The sequence below is a fragment of the Syzygium oleosum genome, unplaced genomic scaffold (genome assembly GCF_021117445.2).
Source record: "Syzygium oleosum isolate NSW1041296 unplaced genomic scaffold, Sole_v2.1 Sole_v2.19, whole genome shotgun sequence".
In the NCBI taxonomy this organism is placed as follows: Eukaryota; Viridiplantae; Streptophyta; class Magnoliopsida; order Myrtales; family Myrtaceae; genus Syzygium; species Syzygium oleosum.
The window spans coordinates 637,706-650,515 of NW_026607503.1; the positions used below are offsets into that span (position 1 = coordinate 637,706).

General features: G+C 48.5%; 3 protein-coding genes across 3 annotated transcripts; 1 reads left to right on the top strand and 2 right to left on the bottom strand.

The window, feature by feature from the left end:
* Positions 1–1,055: 1,055 nt before the first annotated feature.
* Positions 1,056–2,505, bottom strand: LOC115670298 (E3 ubiquitin-protein ligase RDUF1-like). Its single transcript, XM_030591538.2, has one exon. It carries the CDS (start codon positions 2,358–2,360, stop codon positions 1,230–1,232), a length of 1,131 nt encoding a protein of 376 aa, XP_030447398.1. The 5' UTR covers positions 2,361–2,505; the 3' UTR covers positions 1,056–1,229.
* Positions 2,506–5,243: 2,738 nt separating this feature from the next.
* LOC115670366 (uncharacterized) lies at positions 5,244–6,045 on the bottom strand. Its single transcript, XM_030591617.2, has 2 exons — positions 5,632–6,045; positions 5,244–5,508 (listed from the first exon to the last, which is right to left on the bottom strand). The coding sequence occupies exons 1-2, from the start codon at positions 6,028–6,030 to the stop codon at positions 5,350–5,352; spliced, it is 558 nt and encodes a 185-aa protein (XP_030447477.1). The 5' UTR covers positions 6,031–6,045; the 3' UTR covers positions 5,244–5,349.
* Positions 6,046–11,095: 5,050 nt separating this feature from the next.
* Positions 11,096–12,443, top strand: LOC115662884 (transcription factor PCL1-like). Its single transcript, XM_030584972.2, has one exon. The coding sequence runs from the start codon at positions 11,297–11,299 to the stop codon at positions 12,236–12,238; it is 942 nt and encodes a 313-aa protein (XP_030440832.1). The 5' UTR covers positions 11,096–11,296; the 3' UTR covers positions 12,239–12,443.
* The last annotated feature ends 367 nt before the right edge of the window (positions 12,444–12,810 follow it).

Here is a 12,810-nt window from a genome sequence, read left to right on the forward strand (position 1 = left end):
ACATCATCCCACTTGGAAACAACAACTAAGGTATTGTTTTTTTGTCCCCAAAGCATCCGCAACTCGACTCCACCAGGACACGAATGTGAAACCAAAACTTTTGGGCCACCTCGGATCCAAGGGCGCAATGATGACCGGTTCCTTCGCCACTGCGGTTGGTGGCAGCAGCAGCTGCGGTGAATGGTCGGAGCTGCGGACGGCGTGACCATGGGGTGGGCGAAGTCTAGGTTAGTGATAGGAATTGCAAGCTAGAGTTGTATCTTGATGGGTGTGAGAAAATGAGCAAGAGCACATTTGGCAAGAAAATGATACAGTTATAGATAGATGCTTATTAAAAAATAGAGGCCGCAAGTGGTGAATGCACAGGAACTTGAAAGGGTATATGACAATTTTCTGTCACACGATGTTTTGGGATTTTTATGAACTCTCGAGAGATGGGATCCACGTCGTGAAATCGTCCTGTCCAAATACGATTTGCCTGTTATGTGACAAATATTTCAAAAAATTCTATCCTTTCACGCTCCAAAATTATCGAGGACACCAGATCCTCTTTGGATGCAGTGCAGTGGGAAAGCAGAGCAGTCAGCATCTTCGCTCTCCAGCCACGCCTTTTCTCACACCAACTTTTGACCAATCCTTTCAACACTTTTTCCTTTCCGCGCTGTCTTACCTCGGATTCATCGCCCCTCTCTTTCACCGGATCCGACCATCAAGTCTCTCTCTCTCTCTCCCCCTCCCCCTCCCCCTCCGGAAGAACGAACAGCCATTGTTGCAGACACATGAACTCGGGTACCCGATTTACAGAACGAACCATCGAAAACCAATCTTTTCGAACGTCATCGATTGAGGGGGCTACCCAAAAAGCGAAACTTTTATGCCGCCAGAGACGGATCCAAGTAAAAAATCTCCAAGAAAAGCTAAAATGGGGAACGAAATCTTGGACCCATCCAAGTAAATCATTCAAGATAGCATCAGGTTCGTCCTCCTCGCCCCCGATGAGCGGCACTGACAGCGACGCAGCCAACACCGTCGGCGTTCCAAAATCTCTCCCCAGAAAAATAAAAAGGATTCGCATCTCATTCTATTCCATATATATACAATTACAAATTTGAATCGGCTCCATCTACAAATTAATTAAATATCTCCCACTCATCGCGACTTAGAGAAAAAACCCCAATGAAAAAAGAAAGAAAGAAAGAAAGAAAAAGTTCGTCCCGACCTCTCGAATTCTAATCCTCCATGACCCAGGATCTTCGGCTCCGCCTCCTCACGAACCTCCCGATCACTGAGCTCGAGCTCGAGGAGCTCGAGACGCTCCGGGTCCTCCTCATCGACCCGGAATCGCTGTCCGGGTTACCGTTGCTGCTCGATCTTGATCTCCAGAAGAGATTCATGATGTTCCTCACCAGCCTCCCGAACCCGCCTCTGTCTCTGCTCCTGCTCCTCCTCAGCCCCCAGTACACGCTCCTCGGAGCTCCGTTCTCGAACCCGCCGTCCATCTCCGTGAAGACCGCCGGCAGCTCCAATTCCCTCTCCCTGTCCGCCCCGCCACCTCTCCTGAAGCTCCCCACCGCGAATCCCCCTCCCGGGAGCCTCCATATCGTCATCCCCACCGCCTCCTGGTCCGCGCCAGGGGTGTCCTCCGGCGCCGGCGGCAGCTCGTGGCGGCAGACGGGGCACGAGTTCCGCACCGCGAGCCACGGCAAGATGCAGTCGGTGTGGTACACGTGCTTGCACGGCATCTCCCGCGCCTCCGCCCCGAGCTCGAACTCGTCCTTGCAGACGGCGCAGTGCAGCTCGGCGGCCACGTGGCAGTGGCCGATCTCGACCGTCGGCATCGACTCCACCGCGGCCTTGGACGCGGGCGGGTTCTCAGACCGGCCGAGCCCGATCCCGGCCAGCTCCAGCTGCGCGAGCTGCTCGAGCAGCCGGTCGAACCCCGAGCCCATCAGGAACTCCGACATCGTCGCCGGCAGCGGCCGGAGTCCCGATCCGGCCCCGTCGTCGTAGTAGAGCTCGAAGGCGCTGGTCTCGGCATCGGGGCTGGCGGTCCCGCGCAGGACGATGACGGGGTTGAACGGCGACCGGTCGCCGCCGCCGTTGGCCCTCCTCCGGCGAGGCCTGACGCTGACGTCGCGATCCGGGTGAGGGTCGTCTTCGGGCAGAGAATCCAACCGGCGGCGGGGGTTGACCGGCGCATGGCGGCCCGGCAGCGCCGCCCCCGCCGCCATCTCCTCGATGAACCCGCCGTCGCAGAAGGGGCAGGAGACGGAGCCATCGACGTCGCCGCCGGCGCGGGGCAGGGCGGTGACGAAGCGGACGCAGCTGTAGCACCAATAGGTCGCCGTCGAGACTGGCATGGTCGCGCCCCTTGGACAGGACGTTTCAGATCCGCCGGCAACGGTGGTGGTGGTGGTGGTGGTGGTCGGAGGGAGGTATGGGATGGCCGGAGAGACAGAGAGAAAGCGGAATGACTTTCGAGTAATAATGACAATGGGAGAGAGGAGGATAGGGGGGGTGGCCCTTTTAAGGGGGGAGGATAAACGGCGAAGGACGGCTCACGCCTCCCTCGCCACGTGGCGGCGTCTGGTTGGCGGGAGGGGGCGACGGCGTTAGGGGGGTGGACCGGTACGTTGAACGCAGTCGGTGAGGAAATGGCTTTTTTGTTTTTGCTTTTCTTTTTCTTTTCTCTTTTTGCCTTTTTCTATTATAAATAGAGGAAAAAGAAGACAAATCGGGAGACCGCGTAGGAGGGGGGACGGAGTATGTTGACTTGACGCTGCCAAAGACGCCGAGTTTGAAAATTCAAAATACCGGTCGCCAGTCGCGGTCGCACGCGCCGGAGGAAGATTCCTCGTTACGAAGCTCCTCCCCACGCCGCATTAGTCCCGTCCGACCCCCGTCTCTGCTTGGGGCTCGGCCTCGGGTTAACACGGGACGCATTACTTTTCAAAATCGGTTCACTTTTAGTAGGATCCTTGCCGGCTCGTTCAGGGAGTCGAAATTTATGGCCGGGTAACCGGATTCGGTTCTCGAGAGCATGGGATGCCGACCCGGTGCCCAGGTGACAATCGAGCGATGTCTGGGGAAGTGGCCCGGGTGTTCGTCACGTCGGCTGTTTGTCCAAAAATTCGATCGGATCTCGGTCGAAATGCATCGGTTGGTGAAAAATGACCGGGAGCTTAACGTGCCGAACGGCTAAAATGAATATCCGGTGGCCCGATTGCAGATTTTCCTTAGCTACGATGACGATGGATGGAATTTACTCGAAATTTATTCATTATGTGCGATCAAATCACGGCCTCGCATGTCGCCACATGCTCTCTTAAATGGATGGTGTGGCATTCCCGTAAAAAAAAAAAAAGGAAGAAGAAGAACGAATTAACACGATGCGCTTAGAATAGTGCTTTTGTAGGCAAAACAAGGGAAAAAACAGTGGTTCCTTCGCATAATCGAGCGAAATTGAGTCAGCACAGCTGCACAGTTACTACTCAAGCTCAAATTCTAAGGGCCGATGCTCAAGTTGAGCTTAATTTATCAAGTTCAAGCTCAATTCAGTCAAAATGTTCCCAAACTAGATCGGCTCAATTCAGTCAAGGTTTCAAAACAAGACCCCCGACACTTAACATATTGTATATTCCAAACAATGAGCGAGCAGCACCCCAGGTTTATATTCCGTACCCACCGGTATCATCCTCCACCTTCCTTGATCAAGGCTCTCGGCCTGCAAATGTCAAATAGGACAAGCAGTTCACCTCGCCATGGATCGGATCGATGCCGCGGTGGCGATCTCCGTTCTGCTTTGGAGCCTTTTACAAAGTCGCGACGGCCGTTCGTTCGTTCGTTCGTTCGCCCTTGGATCTTTACTTCTCGACAAGCATGCTTGGTGGTGGTGGAGAGCACGTGTCCATGGCCTCCAATGTCACGCGCGAAAAGACAGACCCCCACCCCCGCTTTTCTCTCGCTTTTACGACCTCCCCCGAAAAGACAAATGATGAGCAGCGCCTCTCTCATGGTGGTCGGTCTTTGTCGTTCGAAGTGGAGGGGTATGATTGCCGGAACTGCACATGTTGATATCAAGGAGAAGATCGATGGTCCACGCCAGAAAATGCAGAGACATCATTCCCATCTCGAGAGTCTTGATCAAATGGGCTATAAGGAAAGGCAAACACAGAAGCGAGGCCACTAGATCCGTCAAATGGGTGGGTTGGATGATACGATCCGACCTAAATAGATAAGCTTAATCCGTTTTGATCTATTTTTCCATGCAATGCAGATTTAACGGCGCATACTTGACCCGACCCATATCAATAAAACATTTTCATATTTAACTCGATTTAGGGAAACTCATACCCAAATTAAGATGAAAATGTAGAGTGAGTCAGCCGGATCGAGTGAAGGCGAGAAAAAATAAAGAAAGAGTCATAGATGCGGATTGGGTCTAAATAAGTTGTAAATCCATTTATGATCCATTTATGGCCCATGTATGACCCATTTAATATCCATATTATGCTTAAACCCATTTATAACCCATTTACTGAATAGGGATAATGACACAAATAGTTCTTGAACTTTGACTCAATATGCAATGTAGTCCCTGAAGTTTTAATTTATTCAATGAAGTCCATGGACTATATGAAAATGTACAATGTAGTTTCTGAGTTTGAACTAATGGAAAGACTACATCGAGCATTTTCATATAGTTTATGAACTAAATCAAACATGTACCAAAATTTCAAAGACAGCATTAAACAAATTAAAATTTCAGGCACCACGTTGCATATAGTATCAAAGTGTCATTTTCCTTGCGGAATATAACTAACTCATATAACAATTAGGTACATCATATATGAGTTAAGCAATGGATCTATGACTCATTCTGACATGTCTAGAGGCTACGCATCGCTTCGTTAGCTTGAGTGCTAGCTTAGGTTGGCATGTTTCAGGGTAGAGCAATGATTGCGTCCTAGAAAGGAGTTGCTAGTTATCACGTGACGAGCTAAGTAGTCGGGACTCGATCTGATCGAAGAAAACATCGATTTGCTCTTTCTTCTTCAGTATTTCAACGTGCGGTATCCTTTTTTGAGCCCTATAAAATTGATGATTAGTAGGTTTAACACACCGTAACATTTTATCTACTAACTTATTAGCGTGGCTAACTAATCGGACGCAAAGAGATAGAAGTCAATTTTGTAGGCAAGTAAATTCAAGAGCTTGTGGAACATTGTAAAGAATTCAAGATATGCAGTTACACCCTTCTTGTACATTAATACCATTCAAAAACAAAATTATCCAAAGCACATAATTACTGAAGTGCAATTCCTCTCAATCAAAGCAAATCATCAATCGTCACTCGTCCTCGTCGATCCTCTGGCCGAACCCTCTCGGACCAGACCTCGCCCTGACCCTCCCCTTCTTCCCACCTTTCTTCTTCTTCCCCGCCTCTTCCTTCTCGAACTTCTCCCTCTCCCTCTTCTGCAAGAAGTCCGTCACCGCTATGTAGATCACCTATTCAAACCCGCGATTCAGCAACAAACCCACATCAGAAAAATTCTCAACTTTAGCCAATTCCTGCACACACGCATGACTCAACAAGACCTGAACATGGAAAAACGAAGCATATAGTATTACCCCAATTGTGAGAATGGAGAGACCAGCGAAGGCGATGAGGAGCAGGACCGAGACGGCGTTGGACACGCCGTCGTCGCCGCCGCCGCCACCGGACGACACTATCTGCTGCGAACTCTCCAGCGCATCTTCAGCGGCGGCGCTGAGTCTCCAGCTTCCGGCTCTGGGGTTTCTCTCCAACGCCCTAAGAGACGAGCAGCTTCTGACGGTTCTTTGGGAAGATGCAGAGAGCGAAGAGAGGGCGGAGCTCTTGAGAGGAGCGAAGTATTTCAGCTTGAGAATGGAGAGGTGGGGCGAGGAAGGAGATGGAAAGAGAGACGTGGCCATGGCACATCTGCTGGTCTGCAACTTCTTATCGGGATGCACAGGAACACAAAGGTCGCAGCGGTCCAGATACGGCATCGCATGGTCTATTCGGGCCCTCCGAAGGCTTTCGCTTGCGGTCCAAAGTGAAGAAGCTTGGGCTTTCCGTGAGAGGCTGCACGGCACGAGGACGAGCCCAGTGCCGGCGGTTTCGAACCGCACGCATTCACACATGTATCTATGCTCGGCAAAGCCTTGCCGTTGCCGGTGTCGCCCGACCCTCGGCGAAGCTACGCCGGCATCCCTCTACCTCCTCCGCGAAGCTTCGCAGCCACGATCGAGTCGTCTTCTTTTCATCGTAGAGGATAGGCTTGGGCCTATGCAATACTCTCTCTCTCTCTCTCTCTCTCTCTCTCTCTCTCCAAAAATGTTAAAGTTTCCGGGCAAGGTTGATTTGTCTTGAGCCTTGAGCATTTGCAAAGTAAGATTTTGCACCGAAGGTCCCTGAGATTGGGTTACCAAACACCGAAACTTTAGGTCGATATCCTCTAGAGGCCTGAAGCTGCTTGCAAATGTACCAATCCACTTAATTAAGCTAGAACTTATGATGCACCTAGGGGACCGGCGGACCCGTTATGCGACTGGACGAACCGGCGGGCTTGAAGTCAACGATGTCGGATTAAGCTCAAATTTGGTCGGCTGAAGCGAAACGGCGTGTTGATCAATACACGTAGCTTTTAGCTACGAGTAACAATGGATTTTCGCGATTCGGGGTCGTTTAAATGGTTTTTTTTAATTATTTTAGTAATTTTCGAATTAAGGGTATTTTTGTATTTTTTGCGTTTTTTTTGTCATTAGGGTTAACACCCTTTATAAACTCGTTTTTAGGGTTTTGAGAGACAGTAGTTTTTGGATGTTTTGAAAACTTATCGATTGTTAATCGATTGAGAGAACAGTTTGTTCCTCGTTATCGTTTCGATTCTTCTGTTTAGCCTAATTTCTATCGCGCTTCGGCATCAATTGGTATCAGAGCACAGGTTGCTTGAATTAATGGCTGAACAGAATTGCGGTCGTGGACGGTGGGCTCGTGGTGGCCTAGGGCGTGGAGGCGTTCCTGAAGCAGACGACCAACTGCGTCTAAGAAATCTGCGAGACGTAGAAATTGAAGAACATAGAAGACGAATCCAGGATTTGGAGCGACAACTTGCGGAGGCGAGGTTGGGCGTTCAATCCGTAGAAGCAGAATCTAAGGATCCATCCAATGATGAAGAGGAGAACGTAAACCCTTTTCGGGTTTTGAACCAGGGGCGGAATCGAGGAGTACGACCTGGAAATCAGCGCTCTTCGCAAATTTTCGGGATGAAGATCGAGATTCCTGAGTTTAATGGTAAGGCTCATCCTAATGAGTTTATTGATTGGTTACATACAATAGAGAGGATCTTTGATATTAAGGATCTGACTGAAGAGCAGAAAGTTAAATTAGTGGCTATTAGGCTACGAAAACATGCCTCGATATGGTGGGAGCATGTGAAAAGGCAGCGTGCTAGAGAGGGGAAATCAAAAGTAAACCACTGGGATAAGATGAAGAAATTATTGCAAAAGAAATTTTTGCCTACCCATTATAGGCAAAAGGCGTTTATCGAGTATCATAACGTCAAGCAAGGTGATAAAACAGTTGAGAAATTTACAGAAGAATTTGATCGCTTGCGAATGCGTTGTGATGTGGCGGAGGAAGACGAGCAGACAATTGCACGATATCTAACAGGGCTGCGATATGAGATCTCTGATGTTGTCCAATTACAGCAGTATTGGACATATGAGGATGTGTGCAGGCTAGCCCTAAAGGTGGAGGGGCAGTTTAAAAGAAAGAGCAGTAATTCTAAGTGATCAGGCAGCAGTTCCAAGTGGTCAGATAAAGAATCCCAAGGAAAAGCGGGAACATCTGCAGTAAATTCGACACCGGTCACAGTTAAGGATGTGAGTTATAAACCTGCATCCAACAAGGGGCAGAGTAGTGCTGGAACTAGCAGGGGAGGAATTGCAGCCAAGCGGTGTTTCAAGTGTCAGGGATTCGGGCATTTTGCTGCTGATTGTTCGAACCGACAGATTGTGACGCTTGTTGATAATCTAGTTTTTTATGAAGGCCCAGTTTATGATGAATCTGAAGGCGAAGAAGAGGATGCGGATGCAGAATAGGAAGAGATTATCTATGCTGATTCTGGTGAGTCCCTAGTCGTTAGAAGAATATTAAATGTTGCTGTAGCGGATGATGAATCATGGCTTAGACATAATATTTTTCATACTAAGTGCACTAGTAGAGGAAAAGTATGCAGCATGATAATTTATGGTGGGAGTTGCGAGAATGTGGTGTCCACGACTATGGTGGAAAAGTTGGGGTTGAAAACAGAAGATCGTCCTCAACCATACAAGCTGTCATGGCTTAGGAAGGGGAATGAGGTAAAAGTGAGCAAGAGGTGTTTAGTGCAGTTCTCGATTGGAAAAAAATATACTGATGGAGTGTGGGGTGACGTAGTTCCAATGGATGCTTGTCATATTCTGTTGGGGAGACCTTGGCAGTTTGACAGGAAATCACAGCATGATGGATTCAAAAATACGTACACCTTCAAGAAGAATGGTCGAACCATTACCCTAGGTCCTTCAGATTTGAGAAAAGAAGGGAAAAGTAATCTGCTTTCCAAATCAAAATTTCAAGAAGAGGCAGTGAATGCGCTTGAGCTTTTTGCCATTGTGGTGATGGAGCAGAGTTCTGACAGTCCTGAAATTCCTACCCAAGTTCTGCCCTTGCTTGAGGAGTTTGCTAATGTCGTACCGGAAGAGTTGCCACCTGGGTTGCCGGGTGAGCACAATGTTTCTGGAACTTTTAATGTAGCAGATTTGTCACCTTACTACACTGAAGAGGAAGAAGACCCTGAAGAGATTGATGACAATGAAGACGAAGTAGATTCGAGGACGAATCTTTCTCTAGCAGGGGAGGATGATGCACCTAGGGGACCGGCGGACCCGTTATGCGACTGGACGAACTGGCGGGCTTGAAGTCAGCGATGTCGGATTAAGCTCAAATTTGGTCAGCTGAAGCAAAACGGCGTGCTGATCAATACTCGTAGCTTTTAGCTACGCTTAACAATGGATTTTCGCGATTCGGGGTCGTTTAAATGGTTTTTTTTTTATTTTAGTAATTTTCGAATTAAGGGTATTTTTGTATTTTTTGCGTTTTTTTTGTCATTAGGGTTAACACCCTTTATAAACTCGTTTTTAGGGTTTTGAGAGACAGTAGTTTTTGGATGTTTTGAAAACTTATCGATTGTTAATCGATTGAGAGAACAGTTTGTTCCTCGTTATCGTTTCGATTCTTCTGTTTAGCCTAATTTCTATCGCGCTTCGGCATCAACTTAGTTTTGTCTCACTTTCCGTTAATTTCAATATAAATTTTCGCTTCAATTTTGTTTTTGGATCCGTCCTATCCTAACTCTTTCCTCGTTGTATTTTAACTTTGTTAAATTGCCTATTACTCTCTCTTTCATTAAATTATCTCTCAATTCCCACATATTTGATAACTATTCCGCACTTATATTCAATTCCTTTAAAAAAAGACCATTTCTTTCTCTTCGTAAGTAATTCGCCGACAATCGCACGTGCACAAAACTCGTCTCGATGCTTTTATATTAGAGGAGATATCATTGGCAAGCGAGAAAATAACGCGAGTTGACACAAATTCCCCATAATTTAGAGCAGAGATTTCACAACATTTGCCTCCAGCTAATCTAGCTCTTGTCTCTTGCTTGGTGAATTGTGTAATTAGGATCGCAAAATCGCATGTGGACTCGAGTAAAAAAGAATTGCTAACAAAATCCCCACATGAGGTGCAGGAAGCCTTAGCTCATAATCGAATTAAAATGTTTGAATTGTTGTAATTATGGGCCTATGGATCAATGCATGTGAGCAAAACAAGACATGCTTCTTTAGTTCACATGTCTCTTCGGTTCATATATTTGTTAAATTCATGAATCTCTTCAATTCATGAATATCTTCAATTCATGTATCTCTTGAGTTCGTGAATCTTTTTAGTACATATATATATTAAGTTCATGTATCTTTTCCACTTATTTTAACTCTCGTATTGGGAATCACAATAGGTGTACTCGTAATCGTGTGGTTAGAAAGAGAAATATTTGCAGGAATACAACAATGGTCCCGAATACCTTACTCTGGGAATTCTTCGAGCTTTAGCAGGTGGGACAAAACTTATTTTCAAAGGGATCTTTTTCCATCTAGAGGAGATACTGGTTTATTCGGTATAGGACCATCCTGCATGGCAATTTTATCTATTTTACTACGTTATTCAATAATTCATTTTAGTTATCACCTTATTTTATCTGATATGAATTGCCATTTCTAATTTTGCTCCCATAAGATTGCTTATGTCAGGATATGGATCAAATAATAAAAAATTATTTTTTAGGTGGTCCATGAGCTGCTGCTCAATCGACTAGTTATGAGATACCATTAACTCTATGATTAATTTTTTCAAAGCTGTATAATTAATCATTACGGTTGTTTTGACATGCTTTGTAGAACTTCCGTAATATTTTAATCCGGAACTCCACACGTGTTCCTTGCTTTCTCGCTAGAACCTCCCACGTACCACGAACCAGCTGTACGCCAACATCCCCCTACCCCATTGGTCCGGCCGCCGCACCAATGAAAAGAAATAAAAATCGCTAAATCGGTAATTTACCAAAAAAGCCCTCCAAAAGCGCAGCGCACCGCCTACGTGGCCACTCGCCGCGAATGGCACGCGACTTTAAGATGGCCCTCGGGGTAAAACTCCGGTATTGGCCCCACCCCCCCACTCCTTTCCGCCACCCTCGCCGAACCCGGGCGCCCGCGTGGCGCGATCCGGTCGGGTCCGCGGGACACGTGGACGGCGGAGGGGGCGAGTGCGTGGCCGCGGGGGTGGGGGAGGGGGGCGGGCGGGCCCGGGGGGCGGGGGGGGGGCAGAGGATCTAAAATATCTGCGCCAAGTGATCCACGTCGGCACGGAAGAGCGTACTGATCTGGAATCAGATCTTGCACTTTTTCCACCAAAAAGAGCAGGAATTAATTATTGTTTAATAAAATCTCTTAATTCTCTCTCCCTTTTTCGCTCACGAATTATCTTTCCCTTTTTTTTTTACCTCCTCCTCCTCCTATCTCTCGATCATTTTCTCTCTCTCTCTCTGTCTCTCGGATCTCAGGGCCGAGCGATTCCGCGGAGCATCCGTCGTTTCCAAGGTCGGATTCCGGCCGTTTCAGGGTTCGATATATCGGAGCTCGGGCTTCTCCGACGGTGGCGGGGGGCGCGGATATGGGCGAGGAGGTGAGGATGAGCGAATACGGCGGCGGCGTCGACGATCGGGTTTCCGAGTGGGAGGCCGGCCTCCCGGGCGCGGACGATCTGGCGCCGCTCTCGCAGCCGCTGATCTCGGCGGAGCTGGCGTCCGCGTTCAGCATCACGCCGGAGCCGTCCAGGACCCTGCTCGACGTCAACCGCGCGTCGGAGAGCACGCTGGCGGGCCTGCGCGGCCACCGGTCGCTGTCCCAGGGGTTCTCATCGAACAACGAGTTCAAGTCGTTCGCGGAGGATCGGGACGCGGCGGTCGCCGAGGAGGCGGAGGCGGAGGGGGACGGGGACGGGGACGGGGACGGGGACGGCTCCGATTCGAGGAAGATGAGGAAGATCGACTCCGCCGAGGAGGCGGATTCGGCTATGAGGACGGACAATTCGGTGGAGGATCCGTCGGCGAAGGCGATGAAGAGGCCGCGATTGGTGTGGACGCCTCAATTGCACAAGCGGTTCGTGGAGGTGGTGGCGCACCTAGGGATTAAGAACGCCGTGCCGAAGACAATAATGCAGCTGATGAACGTGGAGGGATTGACCCGCGAGAACGTCGCCAGTCACTTGCAGAAGTACAGGCTTTATTTGAAGAGGATGCAGGGGCTGTCCACCGAGGGCCCGTCCTCATCGGATCCGCTTTTCGCGTCGACCCCGGTGCCGCAGAGCTTGCACGAGACCACCGGAGGTGGAGGTGGGCATGGGAACGGGCCCGCGGCGGTGCCGATACCCATGCCGATGCCATATGTCGTGCCGCCTCATATGCCGATGCCTGTATATGGGCATATGGGGATGCAAATGGCTAATCCCCAGGGGTTTCAGTCGAATCCGTACATGTTACCGCAGATGGACTGGTCGGGAAATAGATGTGGATCGGTTGTATCATATCCAAGCTCTGGTCCTAATGATAAGTGATTGTATTCCTGAATTACATGGCATTGGTGGTTTGAGGTGAGCTTCTTGCTTTCATCAGTTATTCACTGTAGCATCAAATTTTGCCATTGCTTATGATCGTGGCCCATGTACTAGCTCTGTTTTGCCGGGCGATTGTAGTGCTTTCTTTACAAAGAAGTGGAACTTGCGATTCTTTTCCATTAACAAGTGTTAATTGTTTCTGCCATTGCTTAATGTAACTTATACACGTTCAGGTTGCCTCCTTTTGTCACTGTTTGTATACAATTGTGATTGCCCTTTGGAGTGGAGTGAACATTTGTGGGTTAGAAATGAGTCAAGAAATATCTTTGGCATGTTAGGAAAAGTTGTCTCTCTTTGGTACTAGAGAAAGAGGAAGCCGGGTCACAGAGGCCTGTTTAAAAGCCTCTAATTCACGTGGTATGAGTGATGGAGGACCCGCGGATACAGATAAGACATCAATGATGAAGTGGGCATCGTGGCTTTTGCTTGATCGCTTGTTAAAAGTTGAGCAGAGAATTGAATTGCGATGAATTTTCATCATTCTACTCTGTTTGGCATTTTGGGTTAGTAGA

Excerpts from the sequence above, each read along its gene's own strand:
- LOC115670366 (XM_030591617.2), bottom strand. The coding sequence starts at position 6,030 with ATGCCGTATCTGGACCGCTGCGACCTTTGTGTTCCTGTGCATCCCGAT. Across the intron at positions 5,509-5,631 it reads TCTCCATTCTCACAATTGGG|GTGATCTACATAGCGGTGAC; the intron begins GTAATACTATAT and ends GGGTTTGAATAG.
- LOC115662884 (XM_030584972.2), top strand. The coding sequence starts at position 11,297 with ATGGGCGAGGAGGTGAGGATGAGCGAATACGGCGGCGGCGTCGACGAT.
- LOC115670298 (XM_030591538.2), bottom strand. The coding sequence starts at position 2,360 with ATGCCAGTCTCGACGGCGACCTATTGGTGCTACAGCTGCGTCCGCTTC.